This window comes from Vigna radiata, chromosome 3 (genome assembly GCF_000741045.1).
Source record: "Vigna radiata var. radiata cultivar VC1973A chromosome 3, Vradiata_ver6, whole genome shotgun sequence".
In the NCBI taxonomy this organism is placed as follows: Eukaryota; Viridiplantae; Streptophyta; class Magnoliopsida; order Fabales; family Fabaceae; genus Vigna; species Vigna radiata.
Genome location: NC_028353.1, coordinates 8,309,963 through 8,335,226, shown reverse-complemented (window position 1 = coordinate 8,335,226; position 25,264 = coordinate 8,309,963). Strand labels below are relative to the sequence as shown.

Genomic DNA, 25,264 nt, shown 5'->3' with positions numbered 1-25,264 from the left:
TATGAGTTCAAGTCTCACGTCGGATAGAAATGAAAAAGTAGAGCATTATATAAAAATAAAAGACCCATTAACTCATTGTCTTAAGGTTTTGGATACAGAGTGGTGTCAATCTCTTATATGATTGGACCATATCTCATTGGTATTGTGTCTCTCCGATGAACCTCCTCCTTGATATCTCATTGGTATTTTCATATGCTTGGTGAAGCCAAATTGAGTTTAACATAACAACAAACAAATAGTATCATTAAACTTGACCATCCATTAAACTTTACCTTTCCCGAATGGATGGTCAAGTTTAAGTCTCAAAAAATTTGTATATCTGGATACCTAAAGCTTACATGACGAATATGTATTTCTCCTTTTACACTATCCAGTCTGCTACCAACTTCATCACTAGGGTCTATCTTCGATTTCCTGTCAATTATTCTAAATATGGAAGCAGTTGCTATCTTGGCTTTGTTAGAATCAGGAGCGAGGGAGCTTGATTGGGAAATTCCAACAGATGACATAGTTAAAGCAAAGAAAACCTGCAACATATTTCAAGAAGAAAATGTAACATCTCCTCAATTAATGTTGGACAAGTGTGAAAAAGTTGTTAGTACCAGAAAAACATCTGTGAATGATGCCTTGCCAGCTTCCACAAGTCTGGCTCCGGCATAGAAATTGGTTGCATAGACACTGAAGAACAAGAAAAATGAAAGACCATAACTTGTTCCACTTATCAAACCTTGTCGAATCCCTGCTTTCATGGGACCTTCACATTTTTTCCTGTATAGTTCCATAACTTTCTCCTCTGCACAGAAAGAAGCTACTGTTCGTATGCTTCCAACTGCATCATTAGCAACTTGGCTTGCTTCCTCATACATCATCTGCNTAAATTTACAATACAATACTTNGACTCAGTTACAAAATCTAAATAAAGTAGTTATTTAGGTGGCATTGTATAAACATGGAGAATTACTTCACCTTTGCATCTGTGCTGGATCCCTTCATGAATTTCATTTGGATATAGCCATTCATTCCAACAAGGGGAACCNAAACAAGAACAATAAACGCCAATTGCCAGCTCGCAACGAAAGCAATAATCAAACCTGTCAATGCTGTCGCTATATTTTGAACCAATAGTNCTAGAGCATCACCAACAAGGGCTCGCACCGATGCAGCATCTGCTGAGAGCCTTGAACCAATTGCACCACTNGAGTTCTCAGGCTCATCAAACCACCCAACTTCCATGTTTATCACCTTCTCAAAACAAATGAGCCTGATTCGTCGGATTAACTTACTGCCCGCCACAGAGAAAAAGTAACTTCTGGCTGGAATTGCTATTAAAGATGCAATTCCAAGGATCACAAACATGAGTGCCCAAAACTTGGAATCACTTTTCATCTCTGGAAAAGGTTTGAAAAATGTTTTGATAATTCTGGAGAGCAATAAGCCAAATATTGGATATATAACACCATTTGCTATTGCAGCTACACATCCAATCAGAAGCACTGGAATCTCTGACTTATTGAGGGAAGCAAGGCGCCAGAGTGAAATTTCTGGCGATTTTTCTCGAGGCTGTGAGTTTTCAAGGTCAGGATCAGGGATGCTAATTGCTGTAGGCAAACCAAATGAAACTGAAAAAGAGTGGCGGCTGCTGTTACCCAGAGATGACCCTGATCTTCGAAATGACAGCCTTTGACTCAACTTTTTAAAGGATTCTGAGGAAATTTCCCTCTTGTTTTGGCTGTCTCTTGTTTCTTCTGATGCCTGGTTTCCTTCTTGTAAACGTATCAGTTGAGAGTATGCTCCCTCAGGATCTTTGGTTAATTCTTCGTGTCTTCCTGATTAATAAACACAAATTATAGCGAGAAATACAGAAAAACAAAAGTGTGATAATTTAAAACCCAATTTCTATCTGCAGCTTGGTCATGTTCTAGGATCGGTCTTGATACTAAAGGATTCCTTATATTTCTTCTATAATCATCCTTTTAGTAGTTACTACTTTGTTTCATATATATGGTGATAATATCAATAATAAGATATTAAAAACTAAAGAGAGATTCAGAAAGGCAGAAACAATTTTTCAGTGAAAGAAACCAAGTCTTGCCTAGACATGTTTCGTACCTTTTTCAACCATTTTCCCTCTATGAATTACTGCAATCATATCAGCCTTTCTCACCGTGCTCAGGTGATGTGCGACAATGACAGTAGTTCTGTTGACCATGATCCTGTCTAGAGCTTCTTGCACTATTCTTTCTGACTCTGCGTCAAGTGCACTTGTTGCTTCATCTAAAAGTAAAATTCTTGGATCTTTTAGGATTGCTCTGGCAATGGCAATGCGCTGCTTCTGTCCACCGGATAATTGAGTTCCATTCTCACCAACCATTGTGTCCAATCCCTGAACCAAAAAGGTAAAAAAGGTAAATGTAACATATCAATTTGCAGGATCATAGATCATAAAATAACTTTGAAATAGCAGAAATGGCTAGAATCTAAAACCTGTGGCAGTTTGTCAATGAATTTAGCAGCATTTGCAAGTTCAGCTGCACCTCTTATCTCTTCAAGTGTTGCTCCATCTTTTCCATACGCAATATTATCCTTAATGCTAGATGCAAATAACACTGGCTCCTGACTGACAAGGCCAATTTTTCCTCTGATCCACCTGAGCTCAAATTCTTTCACATTAGTGCCATCAATAAGAACTTCACCAGCCTGTGGATCGTAGAATCTTTCAATTAAACTGATAACTGTAGATTTCCCACTTCCACTTTGTCCTACTAAAGCTGCCCAAGTGCCACTAGCTATATGAAGAGAGAATCCATTGAATATCAACTCCTCAGGTCTGGCTGGATAGCTGAAATAAACATTCCTCAAATGGATTTCACCATGAATATCCTCTAGGTTTTTTCCATTTGGGTCATAAGCATCTATCATTGGCTTTCTCTCAATTGTCTGAAACATTTTATAAGCTGCTGCTTGACCTTCAGCAAAAGCGTTCATAGAAGGAGATGCCTGACCCAGAGACCTAGGACATATATACCATTATGAAATTTTACGCAAATGAGTTAAGGTATGCATGAAAATATAATATATAATGGTGAATCTACTTACANGGAAGCATTTAACACAGCAACAAACACATTGACCACCGCACCAGCACCATATCCTCTTTCCATTATCATCTTTGCGCCAAACCATACAGACAAACCATAACCGCAGAACATAACGAACAAAACCATGCCGAAACCCACTCCACTTACTAAACCTTCATGAACTCCTGATTTATAAGCGTCAGCAAGAAATTTCTTGTAAGTAGAAACTGCTTGCTTTTCCCCTGTAAAGGATNCAACCTGAAAGTATACACAGTTAAATAAAATAATGAATAAAATAGCACTGCCAGAGATAAGCATAATGAGAAGTGACAGAATTTAGTAGAAAAACTTCAGACTCAGCAACATACAGTTCTTATTGAACCTATTGTTTCTTCAACTACTTGTGAAGCTTTCGCATACGCGTTTTGGCCTCGGCTTGCCATCATTCCTATGATAAGGGCCATAGAAGCGGCAGCAGCAGCAACAAGTGGAACGACGGATGACATGACAACAGTTAGAAGCCACCCTTTGATAAATGCAATCAGAAATCCCCCGAAAAAGGTTGCTACTAGCTGCAGAAATCTCCCAACCTATTTAAGCAATATGGACTTCAGTAAATGACCACCATAAAAAAGTGCACTATCAAATCAACCAAATTTGAAGTGGCTTTTAAATAAGGAATTCAGTACTAGTACCTTCTCACCCATAGCATCTTGTATGAGAACAGTGTCACCTGACATCCTCCCTATCACCTCTCCAGTGTTAGTTTCCTTGTCAAAGAAAGCAATATCCTGTCTTAGTATAGCTTTCAAATATAAGCCCCTTATTCTTGCAGCCTGTCTTTCCCCTGTGATCATCCAGCAAGTCACCTCTGAAAAACGAATATTGTTTTTTCAGCTCAGTGTCTTTTTTCTTTTCACGTAAACAGATTATAAGTTATTGATGTAACAAAAACTGCAATGATCTTAATTACATAATATACTTACGGAGGAAAGCAGCTATACCAGTGCCTATTCCTAAGTACACAAATCTCAGGCAGACCTGCAATTTTGACAAGTGACCAAATCATGGGATACTATTAATAAATCCAAGGTAATTTATCTATACCAAGTTCATTTTAGTAGTAAGAATTGTTGTACACACTAAGTTGAGTTGGTTCAAAGATTTCACCTTGGAAACTTGTTTGACAACGTTGGGGCCAAACTGGTTATTGCCAAAGCTATCAATGAGTTCCCCGAAAAGAAAAGTCATGAGAGGCATTCCAAGGCCATTTCCAATGGCTCCAATGGTGCCAACAACCATCAAAATGATGTCAGTGGAGTCTGCAAATAAGAACAGCCTGTGATATGGAACCCTTTCAGCCTTTTCCTTTTGTTCTCTCTTTTCTTTCTTTTCCCCGTTTGTGGTGCTCTCTGGTGCCGTTCTCTCGTCATGTTTAAGCTCTTCATCATGCAAAGCATTCCTCTGCCTCATCATATCAGATATCAGTGACTGCTTTACTCTCCACCTGTGGAACAAAGTTGTGATACAAAATGATCAACAATTCAGAAAGTTTAGCCACCCCAAAGGGTCCTATTACACCTCCAAGTCAAGGACAACAAACTCTGGAATGAGAAATAAAAAGTTGCAGAATCACTGTGAGGTTGGAGCTCGGGTAAAAAGCTCAGTGAAAAGATTTTGTCCACCAAGTTCTTGTGCGGTTGTCCTTTTAAACCTTCACGATTAAACTCCGGGACCCAGTAGGATATTTTAGAACAATTACGAAACTGTAAACACTGAAACGTAGCATCAAAAAGAAAATAGAAAAATTGCAATGCGTGTTTTCCGAAAGTGCGCCAAAGCGAAGGTTGATGAGGCGTCCACGTCCATCCCATGAAAACTTGCAATGGGCCTATCCCACTGTATTTCATAGCACGTCATTTTTTTTTTAAGAAAATAACGTTTTGTGTTCATAAATTCGCATGAAAATTCTGCAAAATTACATTCCTCGTTGAAGTTGCTGATTTTCTTACAACAGTTGAATAGTTCAGGCAGTTAAAAAAACTTCATTTCGTGACCAACCACCACAGAAAGAAAGAAAGCAAAGGAAAAACAAGGAAATGACCATTCACCGGATAAAACTTAGATTAAGCTTTGTTTAGTGATGTTCTTTCATCTCATAACATTAATAAATACCACTCTCAAAATAATAACAATAATTTATTTGAGACGTGTTTAGAATAGTGAAATTAGATTATTCTAATAATTGATACACATGTCGGATCATTTTTTACAATTATATATAATATAATTAATTAGCTATTATTACAATCGAAAATAAGTTTTTTTAAGCTGGTTTGTTAAAAGTTTGTGTTAAAAGAAGTAATTTCATTTGGATAATAAAAAATCAGGTTTTATAACTAAACTAAAACAAATAAATTGATAACAAAATAATCATAGTTAACAATTTTTCAGATTTATGAAAACAACTTATTTTTCAGTAAAAGGAGCATAAAAGAACTTCTTATAATATGTTCTTAGAAAATAATTTTTTTCCTCAAATTACATAATAATTATCTAATAACCACATAATAATATAATGAACTTTTAAAATCGATAATACAGAACTTTCGCCGAGGAAGAAAATGATATCTTGAAAGGTCAGACTTGAAAGAAAAACAAAAGATTATCTTCGTGACAGAATTTGAATACCAGCAACGTTGCATGGCATATAAACTACTGTTAACATAAGAAATATCAAACCTGTGTCCCAGAAGTAGAAACAAAACGAGGGGTTGTCAGATCATCGTTCATTCAACCAAAGAGAATGAAAAAAACGAAAGAAAGCAGACAAATACAAAAAGAATAATTGCTTTCCTTGTTGAAAAAGATTGAAAATGGTACCCTCAAATCCAAAAGTCTGAAAAAGATTCTTGTATCTCACTGAGTACGAGGATAAATAACTCTGCTATTGTTTCTGCAGATTTTGTGTTATACCGTGGGTGCTTATTAGCAGCTACTGCATAATATATATATATATATATATATATATATATATATATATATATATATATATATGATGATGATGATGATAATGATGATCATGAGTAGTTATATCTATACAAAAATATGTACAAGTATATAAATAAATACGATATCAATGGGCTCATTGTTATGGCTTGTTAAGCACCTACTTTCCATGACAGCACAATGCTGCTAATATTCAGGAAGTTTTTTTGTCTTTTTATATATTTTAATTTGATTTGTAAAGAATATTGCGACAGTTATTAAAGTGATATTATTGGTTTTTCTTTTTAGTTGCGTACAAACACAAATGTCGTTAAATTTGTTTTATATTATAATAGTATTAAACATCTTTTGTTAAAACTCTGGAAGTTCTACCAGCCTATTTGGAAGTTTATGAATATTGATTTATTTTTCTAGCAAAAGGTAAATTACTTTTAAGTAAGGGTAAATCATTTATTACATCTAATAAATTATTTTTACTTTGGATATTTGAGAGTGTTTTAAATCTTATATAATTAGAGTGGCACATTGGAGGTTGAAGTATTATTAGTGATGTCATATACTTTGTTCTTAGCTTGAGTGGTAGATAGTCATAATTAGTATTAATTGGTGTATACGTAGGCTGAATGAAAGCGTGTTATTCTAAACGTTTTAGTCATGGTAAAAAAATTAGAATAAATTTTAAATGTTTTAATCATGATAGAAAATTTAGAGTATAGACATTAGTTATATATCAATTGTGATACTGTTATGTTTTGTAATTTGCCTGCATGTTATACACTTTTTAAAGTTTTATTAAAAAATTGCTTATAATAATATTAATATATTTTTAATACAATTTTGTTTTTCTATTTCATTATTCTTATTATGTATATAATCATTAAACTTTAAATTAAAATTTATCTATATATATATATATATATATATATATATATAATCTAATAAATATATTAAGTAGCATGGTTAGACTAGACTCATTGAATATTATTGACCTAAAAATTTTAAATAATATTCTAAGAGATGTTTGTTGGTGCAATTATCATATATTAATCGAATATGTGACTAAATCTCGATAGTTTGATTACATTATAAACAATATATTGAATTGTTATTATTATCTTGCTATATTAACATATAATCGACAAGTTGTTATATTTGCTGATATTATGTAATATTTATTGCTTTATAACATAAGTTATAGTACTTAGAAATCCTATAAATATACATAATACTGTATCAGGAAATACACACTCTCTTATTATATATAGATCTTAAAACTCTTTTAGTGACTTGAACGAGTCTTTTACAAGTGAATATTCTCCTTTTGACAATAAGGGATTTCATTCTAGCCGTCAGGAGTATTCAAGTCACCGTTTGGATCTTGTTATCTGTTTAAAGGTTCACACAATCTTGTCATCTATTTAAAGGTTCATACTTTAGATCGTGGTAAGAACATAATGTGGATTAGGTGCAACTTTACCTTACCTCCACATTTTATACTATTCTTACATGAGTGATAAAGATAATCCATCACAATTGGTAATCACCTCACTCATCCTACCATTAATATTTATTGTCAAAATTCTGCAATACCTTTGAGAAAGTGCTAAATATATGGATATTCTAATGTGTGTTGATGTATTTGAAGTTATAAACTCATTCAAGGCATGAAAATAAACTATAGCTACAAACACCTCTAAAGTAAGGTCAAAATCAATAAACTAGAAAAATATGTCCTACCTCCTGATTCACTTATATAGTCCACTTTTAAGAAACGAGCTTATCATAGATCAACATTAATTAGAAGTTGTCCACCAATATGACCAACTATAGGATGTCACGTGACATTATCCTATACTCTTAAAGTTGTCCAATCAGAAGTTTTCACATGGCACAATCCTAACACTCCCAAGCTGGCCAACCATAGTATGGCACATGTCCATCCATCCTCCACTTCTCCTATTAGAACTAACATGCTAGAGCAACCACAAATTCCTCCATGCCCGATAATTTATTATTAATAGGATATGTTACATATAGCGATTAAAAGATAAAACTCATTTCCACCCAATAATATTTCCAACATGTTATTTCAACACGACAATAAATATATTAAAATTTAAAAATTATATATTAATTTTTATATATAAATATTTAAGAAGGACTTATTTCAACTCCTTCCTTTAATACTCATATTTACCTCCTTTTATTTCAACTAAAGAGTTTGATTCAAAAAACAGTTGAATTTTGAGTAACTATATAGTTTCCATGCATTAATAGGTAAAAAACAATTTCATATTTAAACAAACTTCACGGAACTTACAATTTATTTCAAACGGCAACATCACCGAACAAAGAAAGACTAAGAAGCAGAAAGGTTATAATTTTTGTTGGAACCCTTCATCTTCTCCTATTTACATACTCAGTCCCTCGTTCATCACCCCATGCATCTCATGGAGGAAAGGAACGCGATGTGCCTCCTCCACGCACCACGTCATCAAACGAATCCCTTTCTTGGGAAGAGGCATGGACCCCACAATGGCCACTGGTATAATGCTAGACCCTTGGATGGGAACCACGTGGACGGGTGGGCCCCATTGATAGTCCACGTGGTTGAATCCCAGCCTTCCCCATTCAGATACGAACATGGTGGTGTAGGTGAGTGGAGGCGCAAAAGGGTCTTCTCCATTATTCAAATGCTCGCCCTTCAAGTACTTGTCAAATTCCACGCCTAACTTGGCCTTGGCTTCTTGTATAAGCTTCACCACACCAACCGTTGTTGCATTCCTAAGCGACTCACACGAAGCCGTGATCGTCACTGGGAAGAAACAATTGCCGTAGAAGCCATTGGGCAGAGCTGGGTCCAACAGTTGACGGCAATTTGCAAAGAAAACTAGCTTCAGTTCCGTATTTGGCTCGAATCGAATGGCCCTTGTTCGACTGCTCCAACATACTGCTGCAACAATCTCGAAGGTGGAGCAATTGAGTCCAGTAACTAGTTGAAATTCTCTTTTCAGACGGTTGATTTGATCCAGAGGCATGTCTATGTTAGCATGCTGTAGTTTGTATTCTGGCATTTGAGGAGGAACGAGTGGTGCCGGTGGCAATGCAGTTTGTTGGGGGGTTTGAGAAGGTGGAAAGAAGTTCCTGTGCCACACTGGTTCAATGCTAGGTTTCTCAAGATCCCTAGCTAGTTCCCCTACTGCATTTAGAAACTGTGCAGCACCAAGACCATCGCATATGCTGTGGCAGAATATGAGGCCTATCACAAAACCCCCGCAACCAAATTGTGTCACCTGAAGGAAATCAATGTTCAATACTTCATTCATTGCCATGTACATTTAAAACTAATTGCATCAACCATCCATTAACCTAATGTTAGGATGTGTGAAATATAATTATAGATTATTTATCTTTTTACCATCAGATATGATGAGTTGGTCTATAAATGAAGAGGTTCTATTTCTGCTTAGTGGGATCTTTTCAATTGTACTAACACCATCAGAAAGTTTATCAATAATTGAAAAAACCAAAACAGACATAGACTTTTCATTGTCAATGTATTGGATAAGTTTTTGTTATAGTTGATTGATTTTGAACAGTTGATTGATTGGTTATGCGTGTAAACACTATGAGTTGCTGTTTGTGGAAATGTTTTTGTTAAACTTGAGCCATCAAGAAAAATGGATTTACCTATTACCGAAAAAAAAAATCAGAAATATAAGGTGACAATGATATATACCTGCATTTGCACGAGGGGTTGGATGCCTTGGGTCTCGGGAACAGCATCAGGAAGAAGATGGTGATAAGGAATAGAGTGAAGATCATCAAAGAAATTAAGAGAGTGAAGGGTGGAATCGGAAGATGCCTCAACATACCAGACCCCATCACCTGAGCACTCAATTTGAAGGCACCCTATTTGCGATTCTTTGAGTCTTCCCGCAAGAGGGTAATAGGGAACGAGTGCTTTGGAGAGGGCCTCTTTTATGACCTTTGTTGCTTGAGGACCGTGTTTGAACACATGCAAGGTTTGAGCATTGCATCTTAGAACAGGTAACCTATCGATCACTGACAAATCTAGTGTGGTCAAGGGAGTCTCCTTCCCTGGCTTAACTAGGCCTCGATTTGTTCTTATCACACACAATGTCATAATGCTGTGCTTGACAAAATGGATTTGGTAATGTATGATCATGTACTGTCAATAGGGTTTCTATTTATAAATGAATAGATTCATATTTTATGTTTTGTGCTCCTTGGCGTTTAAGTCTAAACTGTGTTTGGTGGGTGTACAAAAGAGAAAGTGAACTATTCTGTCAAGCATACACTCACATATAATTTATCAATTGAGTAACAATATATATGCATTATAAAATCTTCACATTTTGTCTTTTTGGGAAATATGCAGAGAGGGAGTGCATGTGTTACTTTTAAAATGATGTCGTACAAATAATGTTAATTTTGTTATGCATTACTTAAGGTTTAAAAATGGGGCAGTTACAAACTCCTTTTTTACGTTAGTCTTAATTTATACATGAGTTAGAGACAGAAGAAACATACTGATTTCTTGTAAGTCTAAGGTACTCCATGAGGAGGGTGGAAAAAAAAATTCCTGTTAAAAATTGTATTTAGTAAAAAAAAAATTTGTTAAAGATGGATTTTACTAAACTATTTTTTGTTCTAACACACTTAAGTGAACTATTACTTGATAACTTTGAAAAAAACAATTAAATAAGTAGATATAAAATATTTGTCTTTATTCAAAAACAGATTTTTCCATAAACAACAAAATTAAAAAGTTGAGATGAGCTAATTGGACTAAAGATTGACACACACAGGATCAGACAAAATGTCAAAACGGATATAGGCCAAAGTTCAGTCGAATTCGATTAAACCATGCATAGTCAAAACTTGATTGAGTTAGTCCCGACATAAAATCGGCCAAATTAGGCCAAGAAGCCACAAATGAAACTCAATCAAATCGGTCTCATCCGAAATTCGACTAAATTGACCCTAGTTGAAAATCAGTCGAATTCAGTTGAAACGTCCGACCAAAACTTAGTCAAGTTAATCATGATCGAAAATCAACTAAATTTTGCAAAATTGACCCCGACTGAAAATCAGTCAAATTCAGCCATGATTGAAACTTAGTTGAACTTGTCCTGGTCGAAATTGGTCAAATTCAACGAAGTCAGTCTCAGTTAAAAGTTAACAAAATACGATTGAAACAACCACTGATAATCAAGACAGTTCTAACTGAAATTTAGACGAGTCGACCTCAATTAAAATTTTGTTAACTTGACAATAATCAAACAAAATTGAAACTTCAAATACTCAAATAAGTGACCTTTATTTTCCTATATTTTTTTTATATATCATAATACTCTCATACATTCTAGAATATACGTAATGATATATGTTTTAGGATAATGATATTTTAACCTTTAAAATTTTTACGCTTACTCTTTTATTTTTTTTATCTCTTTACAAATACAAAAATTTATTTTTTTATAACTATTTTTTCTTTAGTGAATGTGTTAAATGATTTTCAAACCGTGTTAAAAAAAAACTTTTTTTTTTTCTATGTTTTACTTATAATAGAAAGTACATCAAACACATCCCCATACAAAAATTTAAATAGCAAAATAGGAAAATATAGAATCAATAGAAAACGAACCCAAATAAGAGGTCTGGAACACTTGAAAGGGTTTCTTCCTATACCCTATTGTTTTCTTTTGCACCCTAACTTTTGATGTCAATTCCTATTTTATCTCTACAAAATATATATTAAATAAATACGTTACTATTATATTTATCTTCACCTTTCTCAATCTCTACTTCTTTGAACACTTGAAACATTGAAGTTATGCAAAACTCTTATTTCTCCATTTCATTTCTTGCATTTCTCTTTCACCGTTGAAGTTGCGTGAAAGTTGCTTGCAGTATACAAGATCTTCAAAGAGATGGATTTATCCAGGTATTTGTTGATGTGAAGTAGTTAATAGTTGAATTTTGGATGTGTTTTCTTGATGTGATGGTTTGGGGTTCTTAAGGGTGCTTGATATTAATGTTGTGTTCACTTGAGAAAAAACATTGTATAAGAAAAATTGTGAGTGATGATTTACGAGATTTTTTTTGTTTGTTTGTGTGGATTTGCGAAGATGAAAATACGATGATTTACAAGATAAACTCAATTTAAGCATTTCGCTGTGTTATGAAGATTTACAGGGATTTATATATAATGTCATGTTTGTCCTCATTTATTTGTAAAATACTACGAGAATATTAACCTCTTTTATTCCATCCAAAAGTTTCATAATTGAATCGAAAAAACATGCATAACTACATTGTACTGAAGAAGATGAAGAAGAGTTGCTGAAATGAAATATTTTGGAGGTGTATTTGGTTCCCTTCCATCCGTATTCGGTTTAACGGGTGGGAAGAATTTACATGTAACCTGTATTCGGTCCCACTATAATAGTATGCGGTTCCCTTGGAGCATTTTGTTCCAAGCTTCATGGTGAAGGTGCAAGTGCCATTCACTCAAATTCATCAACTCGTTCTTTCCCAAATCCTTTCCTTCAAATAAACACATCCTAAGTGTTTATGAAATCTTTTTTTTATCTAATTTCAAAATTTGATTGGTGAATCTTATATGTGGCGTTAATCCGATGGAGTTCTAAACTAATTTTTATAAATTTGATTTTCATAATTCGATGGATTTCTAAACTAGTTTTGTAAATTCGATTTTCATAATCCGATGAAATTCTAAAATAATTTTGTAAATTCAATGTGTGATATGGAGTGTGTGAAATATAAGAACAGTATCCAATGAAAAAAAATTTACATTGTCAAATTTTAAAATGCGATAAAAAAAACTATGGAAACAGATTTCGAAATTCAGTAACCAAACAAAATTTTACAAGTAATAAAATTTTAAAATTTAATAAAAAAGAATTTTAAACTTAAATCGAATTTAAAAATCTAATGAACTAACAAAATTACACTCAATCAAATTTTCAAAGTTGACAAACAAACAAAATTTCATATATAACTGGATTTTAAAATTCATTGAATAAAAATATTTAATCTTAATCAGATTTCAAAACATAAAAAATAATTGAGACATAACTCAAAATTTAGTTAACAAATAAAAGTTTACGTTTAACTTTTTCAAAATTACACTCAATCAAATTACATTTTACCGAATTTCAAAATTCAATAAATAAATTAAAATTCACATAATCAAATTTTAAACCAACTCACATGTAAACCAACTCTCAAAATCCCTTGTAATTGATAGAAGGAGGGGGGCAGAGCCGGGCCGCGGGCAAGTTCAGTTTGAGAGTGAAATTGTGCGAAAGTGAAATAGGAGTTTTGTCCTAGTCAAGGGTCAAAGGCTAATTTAGCTATTTTAAAGTTTGGGTAGTGCAGGAAGGAAATAATAGGGTGCAGGAAGAAGCCTCCCACTTGAAGTTCGGTTTGTTGATCTTTCTTTATGGGCTTTGTTGTAATACTGATTGGGCCATATCTTTTTGTGTCTTGGGTTGGGTTTTGTAGCTCTTCAATCTTTGTGTCAGATAAAAATAAATAGATAAATGTTGCGGTAAAATAAAATAGAAAAAATCCTCCTTTTATAATTAAGGGGGTCACGCACTCATGAATAGCAAAGTTTCATTCTTAGATATCTAAAATATCACTTATCTTTCAAATCCACCTCATTTGTCAAATAGAAAAAACAATAAAAATATAATCATCCTTAAATTACACTAATACTTTTATAATTCTATAAAAAATAAATATCCAATTAAATTAATAAAAGGCTTAAAATGTGATTATATATATTAAAAATTTAAAAATTAAAATATCATTGTGTTTTCTTTGCAAGATATTAAAGTATGTTAAAGACTTTTAAAGGAGTAATTTGAAAAATGAAAAGTTTGAAAAACCAATTGGACAAAACGAAATTAGGATACCAATGAAGTGTGATGTTAAATTTAAAAAGAACGCATTGCAATTAAAATAATATAATTAATACTCTAATAGTGAATGTAAATTTAAGAATCAAATTTCCTCATAAATCAAATGTGATATTGTAGATAGAGCTATAATTATCTATGTATATATTCGTCTCATTTCTATCCAATTTTTTAATTTTTATTTTTGTTATTCATCACATTATTCATAACATTTTTGTTTCAGTTTAGAGTGTTTTATTCTTTGGTGTTCTGTTTGGAGTTTGATGACATTAATCTCAATAAAAAATATTTTTTTCTTATTAAAATTTAAAGTTGGTTTAATTTGTTAAATATAGTTGAGATTGTATCTTTAAATTAATTCCAGTTATGTTTTTACATTAAAACCTGTATTTTATTTTATTTTTTATTAGAAAGTGTAAGTACTAAGAAACTACAGGTTGTGAAGAAGTGTATTTTTGGTGGTGTAAATAATTGAATTTGATTGGTTGTTACATTTTTCATATTCTTTAACACTTTTTATTAAAGTTTTGTTTGGGTTTATTTGGAGTGGTTCAAGTTGTAGTATTTATTTTGTTGTATCATTCCATTTTTTGCAACATTTAAGCTTCCTAAAAGCAATATACATATAATAAGTATTTCGGAAGGAAATAATTTTTTACTCAAATATTTTACTGATTTCTACGATATATTTATTTTATCATTTCATTTTTAATATCTTTTATTATTTTATTCTTTTGTAATATAAAATTATCATTTTAATTTCTATCAATACGGTTTTATCATTAAGTGATGACGTGGCATATGAAATATTATGCCATCACTTTAATTAAAATTAAAATTAATATCCCTGATATAAATACTTCTTCTCTCAGATATATTAGTGATCCCTCCAGCACATGTATTTACAATTTTGGTTCCTTTTATTTTTATAATATTATTTTATTGTTTATTGTCATCAAATCAAGGTTTTGTTATTAAGTGATAACATAATACATGAAATTTCATGTTATCGTAGCAATGCTGTAGTGTATTATGATAGTTATCTTATTATTTAGGGGCAATACTCTTTCGAGATAAAAACAAAAGAAGGTAATACTTTACGGACCAAAATAATAAAATTATTTCAACTGATTAATGTTTTACATTTTATAATATTTTTCAAATATTATGTTATTTATACAACAATGTTTAAAAACTATAACTATTTTTAATTTCATTCATAATTTCACTGAGAAGGTAAAAATTAGTTAAATTCATTTAATGTTCATAGTTCATAAAATAAAATATTAAGATTTTTAAATTATTTTCAATCATAATCATTGAAAGATGTATAAATTTAAAAATACAAAGTACTTTTGAAATGGCATCATTGAATTAAAGATAGAGAAAGTTGAACTTTATGTAATATATATATATATATGTATATATATATATATATATATATATATATATATATATATATATATATATTATGCAACAATTCCAAATATTTAGTCTTGTTTAATGTAATTATTAAAAATATTTGTATGCTTAAATCTTGGGACTTTTTGACTAATCAAGACTAAGGTACTGAAAGAAAGAAAAATATCGGAAAGACCTGAAAAAGAAAAGAAATAAAAAATTAAAAGACAAAGTTAATATATTAAAATGATAATCAGGATATTTAAGCTATAACTTTTTAAAAATATAAATTATTTAAAAACAAATAAGATTTACTTATTATTACGCGAAGAAAAGAAAAATTCAATTATTGAACTATTCAATTACTACGTGAAGATACGTGAAGAAGAAGATTCAATTATTCAATTATTTAATTACTATGTAAAGTCAAAAGGTTTTTTTAATTTTTTTAATTAAACATTAATTGATTAGGTTAATATAATTTGAAATCTTATTTTATTTGTGGACATAATTGAAATCTTATTTCATTTGTGGACATAATTGAAATCGTATTTTATCTTTTGACATAATCAATTAAGTTAACATTTAATTGCTTAAGTTTTGGGTTTCTGTACAGAAGTTTTAATCAATTAAATGATTAATATAATTGATTAATTTTGAAAATTACTTAGCTTTTTTTTTTAATTTTGTATTTTTTCTTATTTTTCTTTACACATTTTGATATTTCTAAACCAAAAAAACATGAGTGAGAGATTTTTAAGCTGCCTAATACTGTAGTAAACGTTTTTGTTCAATAAGATTAAAGATTGAGGGATTTTTTTCTGGACTATAGGTTTTGAAGAGGATAATATATTTCCTAAGATGATATATTTCCTATTTCCTATATATTTGTTTTGCAATTATATTCTTTTATCTGTAATTCACCTTTATTTAAAATATTATGGGTAATTGTGTGTAATATTATCTTTACTTTGTTTCTAAATCTCGAGGAATTTTCCAAGTTTTTTTTAGATATAAAGTGTTATCTAGGTGAATATTATAATTTTAACTAGAATTTCTCGTGTTGTAAAAAAATCGGATGTAGGTTTGTTAAAATAAACCAATATAAAAATGGTTTTTATGATTTTCTTTTTTTATCAAAGTCTATATTTTAGTGATTGATGAGATCTTTAAGTGTACATCATCCATCTACCTTTGTTAATTGATTAAAGAAGTATTTGAAAATTGTTTTGATTAACTTAAAATAATGAAAATTTTCAAAAGAATTAATTCAACCCCTTGGTAGGAGATATTAGTTGTAACAATTTTTAATACTTATTAATATACTAATTTATTAAAATAATCATTTTAGAAAAAAATGAATAATTCCCTTATTATTAAGTTTTACACTTGATTCCACCACCTGATTTGAGTTGGAGTTAAACATAAGGGTGGTAAAACGGACAAATTAGATCTCTTTAAGAATCTACCAATTGAAAATACATTGAATTTTACAACTCGAACCACCAGCCACCAAGTAGCCAAATTGTTGGGCTAACATGCTCACCCAACTATTTTTTTTTTTTATTAAAAATCTAATATTACATGGAAATAGTACAAAAATTTTTATTTTTAGATGAAAACAGGTTGTCGGACTACCTAAAACTATAGAGATTATTCAATTCAACACAGACAACAACAAAATAAAAAAAGAAAAAAGAACGGATCAAACTGGTCCGGAAATGAGAATGAGAAGGAAAGATAAAGTCATACTATGTTAAAATAAAAAGTCAAATTATTAATTGATATGTTTACTTGGTTTAGACTTCCAAATTAAAAACATTGTTATAATCCTCCTTTTTTTAGTTAAATTAACGAGTTGACACACTATGCTTAATCTTTTTTGTCATCATTAATTAAATATGTACAAAGAAATAAATGATTATTTCCGTTCATTCTTACCTATAAATTCCCTAAATTGAAGAAAAAAATAGGAAATAGACTCCTAAGCTAATGCTCAAACAATAAGTAGAAAATAATTATATATATATATATATATATATATATATANATATATATATATATATATATATATATATATATATAATGGAAGGAAAAAAGCAAAATAGAAGAAAGAAATATGTATGTTGGGTGCAAAAGTAGTGAAGTTTGAGTGAAACATAGATTAGGTACGCTAACTCTTTATTTGTAGTTCGGTGGAGTTGGAATTTGGTTTGCTTCATGAAAGATAAGGTTGGTGGACTCATAGACCAGCTGGTTCGATTTTAAATTTTAATATATATTAAAACATATTTAAGTTTGTAAACATTATCAAAATATTTAGCATATTAATTAATATTTTTAATTGAACAAATTAACCAAAATACTTAAAATAGATTAGATAATATATTGGCATGCAATTTTCTGTTGTAGTTAGACAGAAGAAGAGTTGTTAATGAATATATTTTTTTATTGCTAAGAATAAGAGACATATTTACCCTTATGTGATTCTCCTCCACACAATTCCTAAATGCCAAGCCACAATAACTGGACTTTAACTTTGTTTTATTTAATGTCTAATTGAACTTAATTTAATCATCAAGTTGTGTTTAACTGGATAATATTATATGCTCCCTCAGCAAAGCACAAAGTACATCTATTTTATTTATAAAACTAAAACTCTCAACATCACAACATTGAGGAAAGTGAAAGTCACCTTATTGTTTTTTCTTAACTTGACCAAATTTTGAGTTTATCGCAAATTTATATCTTCAATAATTTTTCTTACTAAAAATGAATTATTGTTTTATAAAGTTTTTAAAGATTTTAAAATTTTAATTTGGTTGTGAGTTCGAGTCCACGGTGGACTTCAAATGTTTTGGTTGTAAGGTTTGAGACTGTGGATTCTTCCACTTCCGTTTCTTGCCTCTAACGTGACGTAATAACTCCTTTTTGTACCAAATGTTTCAGTTGTAAGGTTTGAGAGTGCTGATCCTCCCACTTTCGCTCATTGCCTCTAACGCTCTGTGTGATGTGATGTAGTAACTCCTTTCTGTAACACCGGTCGATTGTGACCTGCAGGAAACACTCTGACGCCCAAGTCAGATAAGTCTAAAGAAGGTCAAAGTAAGTGTTTTTCAGAACAAAGTGTCTTTACTTGGTCAGTAATACTATATTTTTGGACGTCATTTTCAGTACCTGACATTAACTGCTCATGACATATTTTATTCCCTCTTATGTAATATTCGTTCATTAAGGCCATTTATGCTGCTTCTGATCCCATTAATTACCTTTTAATGCTCTTCCGCTATTGGTGTTTCAACCATTACGAGATTCCCCCAACTTCACCGGCCGACCATCCTTAAACTTCTGTCTCCCACTGAACTGTGTTCCTGATCGGCTGTCTAATATACTACATAAAATGTTTCAATTGTAACTTTCGAGACTGTCGATCCTCCTACTTTTGTTCTTGCCTCTAACATTCTGTGTGACGTGACGTAGTAATTCTTTTCGCAACATCGGTCGAAGTGTTTCCTACATGTCACGGTAGGTGTTACGGAAAGGAGTCACATAAAGCATTGAAGACAAGGAGCAAAGTGGAAGGATTGACGGTATCGAAAATTACCAACCAAAACATAATTAAATTTATATAAAAAAATTCTTCTATAATTTTTTAAAACTTTATGGTTTACCATTCAAAACGTAACATCAGATACTTAATTAAAAGCAAATTCAATTAAAAAATTATACAAATTTTAATTAGTTAATACAATGAAAAATTTATAGGAAATATTAAATTAAAAATAAATAATTTTATAAATAACATAATGTTTGATTATGTTTTTTTTTCTAGATGAAAACACGTAATGAAAATTTCTATTAAAATTTAATTTAAAATATTTAAATTTGTAATAAGTTTAATTTTTGTTTATATTAAAAAAATATAAAAACTTGCTTACATTAAAAGGAATACAAATTTTTAATATTAACTAAGTTAAAAAAAAAAACTAAATTTATAAAACTTGTGTAACTTAATTTCGTTTTTTTTTTTATTTTAATATGATATTTTACGTCACAACTTCCATCACTTTTTTAATGTTTTTGTTATCTCTTGATTATGTCACTATTTTATTAGAATAATGATATGTGTATATCCATGGATCGTCCTATATTTTTCTGGTTAAAATAATTTGACATCTTTAGTGTGTTCTAGGTTCACCTTAGCTAATGATATTTCTTTTTCTTCTATTTTCTTATCAGAAATATATATATATATATATATATATATATATATATATATATATATATATATATATATATATATATATTCACATAAAAGTATATTAATATACAAGTTACATTTATCAATGTTAACACATACTAATGGTATTAAATTTAATACCGATCAAGAAAAGTATTTTATCGGATACGGTATAATTTGTTAACTAAGATTATTATATTTAAATTAAATAAAATTAGAAAGATTTACCATCATCATTATTTTTTATCTAGAATAATAACTGTAACAAAATGGATTAAGGGTGTTCAACTTAAAAGTAAATAAGAATGAAATTAGGTGATTTAACTCATCATTTTGTCCATTTTTAATTCGTTAAAGAGAATAATCTTACAAATGTTTTCCTTTAAAAGAAAAAAAAGGATTCATAAGATGTATAATGTAATGTGAAAAAAATAATAAAAAAATTATTTAAAATGAATATTGGAAGAATGTATATGTTTATTAGAAAACCAATAAAGTAATATCTACTAGTTTTAGTGTTAATCTTAATGAGAAAGAATATTCTGAAATATGGTAATGTTTAGTTTTAAAAAGAAGTAAATGAGTTGTGGGTTTGGTGGTTGTATGATTGGTAGTTGAAATTGTTTTCATGACTTTAAAAAGGAAATAAATAAAAATAAAAATAATAAAAATGGAAGGCACATTTTGTCTCTAGCATGGAATGACTGGAAGCCCCCGGAGGGGTTGCAATCAGCATACGTGGCGTGGGGCCCAGTTAAAGTAATGAGTGTTTGGTGGCTGAGTGATGAGTGAGAAAGTAACAATAATGAAACCAAAAATTCACTTCAACCATTCTCAGACACCGTACCATCTAAATCTATCCACGCACACCAATCTCCTCTAATCTCTATGTTCTCTTTTCTTCTTTTGCTTTCTGCAATGGAAGACGAGCCTTTTCTCACAACAACAACGACAACAACACTCACTTCCCAACGGGCGGATTTCCACTTGCAATCTTCCAAGTCCTTCGACGACGTCACAGCGCCACGCGCCGCCCGTAACGCCGAGATTCAAGAGCACCTCTCCCGTCCCTCTCCCTTTCACTCCAAGAAGAAAAAGCTCAGTCGTTGCAAGACAGCACCCGCCCTGGTTAGCATGCGAGACCTCAAACCTAAGACGCCCGAAGTCCCCAAGCCTCAGTCCAGTTCCATAATCCGCCAAGGCATGTGCTTACTCGCCATGTACCTCTGTGTGGGAGTCGCCATTTACTCTTTCAACAGGGACAATTTCTCCGGCATCGAGACCCACCCCTTGGTCGATGCCCTTTACTTTTGTATAGTTACCATGTGTACCATAGGATACGGAGACATCGCTCCCTTGACCCCGCTTACAAAGGTTTTCGCTTGTGTCTTTGTGCTGGTGGGGTTCGGCTTTATAGATATACTCCTCAGTGGCCTTGTCAACTTTGTTTTGGATGTGCAAGAGAACATGATCCTCACGGGGCTCCAAATGGGTGCAACTGGGAGGGAGGGCTTTTCTGCCCGGAACTACATCGTTGATGTGGTGAAGGGGAGGATGAGGATCAGGTTGAAGGTTGGTTTGGCGCTTGGGGTTGTTGTGCTTTGTATTGGGATTGGGTGTTTGGTGTTGTACTTTGTGGAGGGCTTGGATTTGGTTGATTCTATTTACTTGTCAGTTATGTCTGTCACAACGGTTGGGTATGGTGACAGGGCGTTTAAGACACTTCCCGGTCGGTTATTTGCTGCTATTTGGTTGCTCTTTTCAACTTTGATGGTGGCACGGGCTTTCCTCTATTTGGCAGAGGCCAGAATTAATAGAAGGCATCGCAGAATGGCCAACAAGGTGTTGCAGAGAGAAATTACTGTTGAGGATTTGCTTGCTGCCGATATCAACCACACCGGTTTCATCAGGTTATCATCTCTTGCTTTTCGTACCAATCGAACTTTTAATCTGTCACAGTTTCATCACGATCTTTAACATGCTAAGAAATTTTATAAAAATGCGATTGATGTAACAACAACTGCACTTGCTATATATGCTCGCTAAAAAGTCTAAATAATTGATCTTGTAACCGAAATTGCAATTATGAAAAAGCCTTGTTGCCAATTATCACTGTTTTAAAAGAACAGCTACATCCGCAATTGAGAGACTGTAACATCGAGATCTTTTTGACTTAGTGTGCTTGCTTTCAGTACAACAATTGTGTCTGCATCAGTAATATTTTGCATAACTTTAGACATTTGATGAAACCGCAACTGCTTTTCCAGTCACTGATACATGTTAATTTACGCTCTGTCTATTGTCAATTACAAGTAATCAGAAGTAGAGATTGTTGAGTAAAGTGATCAAATGGGGCCTTATTGTAATTATTGATATCTAGTATTCGTAGGAAAATAGCTCCAAATGCATTGGATACCATGATTAGGATATTCTAATCGATTACAACGCACCGCAATTAGCTAACAGCATAAAATATGTTATGATTCGTGAAATCTGGAGGTGCATTAAAATATTTTTAAGAAAAATACGAATGGTAGTCATGTGCAGAGATGACTATAATTTGATTAAACATTGTGGTTTTCAGGGAATTTTTTTTTTTTACTTGTTACTTTCATGAACTGTCATCTGTTTTGGAAAATATCACTTTCTTAATAAAGATAATACTAACCGTGTTGGATGTTTCATGCATCATGCGGAGTGTACAGGTAGGGGCAGAGAGTGTGAGTCATCAATGAATTATTTGATATTTTATGTGGTTATTATTTGAAAGGACTATTCTGTTAGATACTGTTCTTACTATAATTCTGTATCTGCCATTGCTCTTTTCCCTTGGCTTTGTTTTCAGCAAGTCTGAGTATGTAATCTTCAAGCTGAAAGAGATGGGTAAAATACAGGAAAAAGATGTGTTGCAAATTTGTGACCAATTCAGGAAGCTTGACCCCTCCGACTGTGGGAAGATAACACTGCCTCATCTCTTAGGGGGCACTTTATGACAGAACCTTGCAAGGGATAAAGCACCATTTTTGCACAAGGAAAAACAGGGGAAGACCATCCACGCTGAAAAAGTTCAATGTTGATAAAGCCTTTTCCTTATGGGTGATAGTGATTGAATTATTTGGAGCACTAGAAATTACATCGAATATAGAGGTAGATGCAGTGCCTGGATCAATTCTGTGTCCTAAATTCACACATCTCTAACATGAAATTAAAATCAATTATGAAAGAATTGAATTTTGTCCTAAACAAGTAAGTAAATTATAAGAAAGAAAAGAAAGAAAGGAGTCAGCCATTGTAAAGTCATTCAACCTGTTACAGGTATGAAAATGCATTATCACAAGTGTTACTGGTTTTGTAATATAAAAGTATCAATTTGGATATCTAGATGAAAAAACACTACTAAAAAGTACTCGTAATGTAATGTTATACTATACTAAAGTTCTCTTGTTTTAAATGATGCTTTTTAATATAGAAGTGGCATCCAAGTCACAAATCATGTTTGAAACAAACGTTACAAGAACAATTAAATATGAATTATTACTTACGGCGCATCTGGACACCCAGATAAATCACGTGAAAACAACTTATCATTAGTGAAAAACGTGAAAGCTAGAATTATTTGTTGGTAGCTTGACGTGAAAAAAACCCGTCAAAGCTGTGGAGCCAAACGAACCACAAACAACCACAAAGCTGTGCATAGACAACACTTGATTTGGCCACACTCTTTTTTGATGTTACGTGTGTTTTAGTTATACGGAACTAAAAAAAGTGCAGTCTCTTTTGTCTGTCTTAACCTTACGGTGGATGACCTTTAACTACCTCCATGTTAAGCTCAAACAAATCTCTTTTTTAGTTGATTTTCCTATTATCAGTTATATTTATTAATTTTTTAACCAAAACCTTCTTTCTCAATTATTAAGTCATTATTTTTCATCCACTGAAGTTGACTCTCTAGTAAAATCTTATAGCATTTTTTTTAGTTTAAATTATATCGAACCTTTTAACTTTTTGAGGAAGTACCATTGATTATCAAGTTTTTCTAAAGAACAAGAATAAATGTCTCCAATACAAAAGTCCTATTATAAGAGTTTAAATTCAGGTTTAAGTCTTATAAATAAAATTCATCACTCCCAAATCTTATAAATAAAAATTGATAATAAATATAGGTGACTTTTTAAAATCGTAATAAAATAAAACAGTAAAATTAAAAGTAACCAAACCTATTGGTTTTCCTTTGTCTGCTCAACCAACCTGCAAGTATATATGCTGTGGTATGTAGCCTCAACTTTGTATAAAATACAAAAATTTGAAATGCTCAATAAAAAATTAATTAAAAATATCAAATTTATAAAAAACTTAAAACTTAATTAAATCTTAAAAATATCTTATTAATATTCATTTATAATAAAAAACTAAACTAATTACACGTATACGAAAATATTTATATCTATAATTCCAATGCCATGTGTGGGTGACACAGAAGTTGGAAATGGATATATATATCCCTTTAAAAAATTATTACGAATTTGTTTTTAGGAATATGACAATTTTGCAATTCCTAACCAGCATAACTGGTTTGTACTTTTTGCTCTGTCAACAACCGAAGAAAACCTGCATGCACGTGACAAACGAAAATAACGAAAGTTAAATGCTTTAGTTTTCTTATATGACATTGTGCAATTGTGCCTTTTGTGGTATTTTATGAAGACAAAAAGTTGAATGCTTTTTCTTTTTTTGTTTTTTAATTTGCGAATAAATATATAACATCACCTTCAATAAACTTCCAAGTACATATTTGACTATTTTTTATTTTTTAAATTAAAAGTAATTTTAATCTATTATCATTTTATAAATTGTTGACAATATAAATATTGTTTTGTAAGTAATAAGATTATATATTAACATTATATCAAAACTTTTAAAAATTAAAAATCAAAAGATTTAATTTATAATTAAAATTTTATAAAGACAAAACTTAAAAACTATCCAAAATCAGTTCACTTTATTTTTTTTATCCAAAATATCCAGGCATGATATGATTTGAGTGGGACAATTTGAAACTACCACACAATGTAAATACTGTGATGCGACTTTGAAAAATTTCAGCTTCCAGCTGAAATTTATAATTAATCCAGCTTCCAGCTGTCTCAAACCACCACCTCCAGTGTCTCTAACACGAATAAACTCAACAAAAATATCTTAGTCTCTCTGAATGACCACTGGAGGAATGAATAAAGGAAATGAGGGTAGGGTGTGCCTCTAACACGAACAAGCTCAACAACAATCTCTCCCAATCTCTCTGAAACACCACTCAAAGGAAGAAATGAAATGAGGTATAAGCAGAGAGTGTGAAGAAGAAAGTATATATTACACCTTGCTTCAATGCATCACTAAATTTCTGAACCATTTCAGTCAAAATAACTTAATGTGCACAACGACCTCATCAATTAGGAAGGTATTTATGGAATTTGGGAAATCAATACTCCATCGATGAAGAACAAAAAATCACACACAAAAGAAGAAGAAAAATAATATAAAAGAAAAAGGATGAAGAAACAATTTTTAAA

General features: G+C 31.6%; 2 protein-coding genes and 1 pseudogene across 2 annotated transcripts; 1 reads left to right on the top strand and 2 right to left on the bottom strand.

Annotated features, from left to right (window-relative positions):
* Nucleotides 1-79: 79 nt before the first annotated feature.
* Nucleotides 80-4,819, bottom strand: LOC106756825 (annotated as a pseudogene).
* Nucleotides 4,820-8,340: 3,521 nt separating this feature from the next.
* On the bottom strand, nt 8,341-10,252 carry LOC106757234 (acyl transferase 4). Its single transcript, XM_014639860.2, has 2 exons — nt 9,826-10,252; nt 8,341-9,379 (listed from the first exon to the last, which is right to left on the bottom strand). The coding sequence occupies exons 1-2, from the start codon at nt 10,231-10,233 to the stop codon at nt 8,498-8,500; spliced, it is 1,290 nt and encodes a 429-aa protein (XP_014495346.1). The 5' UTR covers nt 10,234-10,252; the 3' UTR covers nt 8,341-8,497.
* A 10,259-nt stretch (nt 10,253-20,511) lies between these two features.
* On the top strand, nt 20,512-23,151 carry LOC106756712 (two-pore potassium channel 5). The gene is made up of 2 exons (XM_014639250.2): nt 20,512-21,610; nt 22,546-23,151. Exons 1-2 carry the CDS (start codon nt 20,589-20,591, stop codon nt 22,691-22,693), a joined length of 1,170 nt encoding a protein of 389 aa, XP_014494736.1. The 5' UTR covers nt 20,512-20,588; the 3' UTR covers nt 22,694-23,151.
* The last annotated feature ends 2,113 nt before the right edge of the window (nt 23,152-25,264 follow it).

Bases quoted from the DNA above. Each gene is read 5' to 3' on its own strand.
- LOC106757234 (XM_014639860.2), bottom strand. From the start codon at position 10,233: ATGACATTGTGTGTGATAAGAACAAATCGAGGCCTAGTTAAGCCAGGG. The intron at 9,380-9,825 runs GTATATATCATT...GATTTCCTTCAG, and splicing joins AACCCCTCGTGCAAATGCAG to GTGACACAATTTGGTTGCGG.
- LOC106756712 (XM_014639250.2), top strand. From the start codon at position 20,589: ATGTTCTCTTTTCTTCTTTTGCTTTCTGCAATGGAAGACGAGCCTTTT. The intron at 21,611-22,545 runs GTTATCATCTCT...CTTTGTTTTCAG, and splicing joins AACCACACCGGTTTCATCAG to CAAGTCTGAGTATGTAATCT.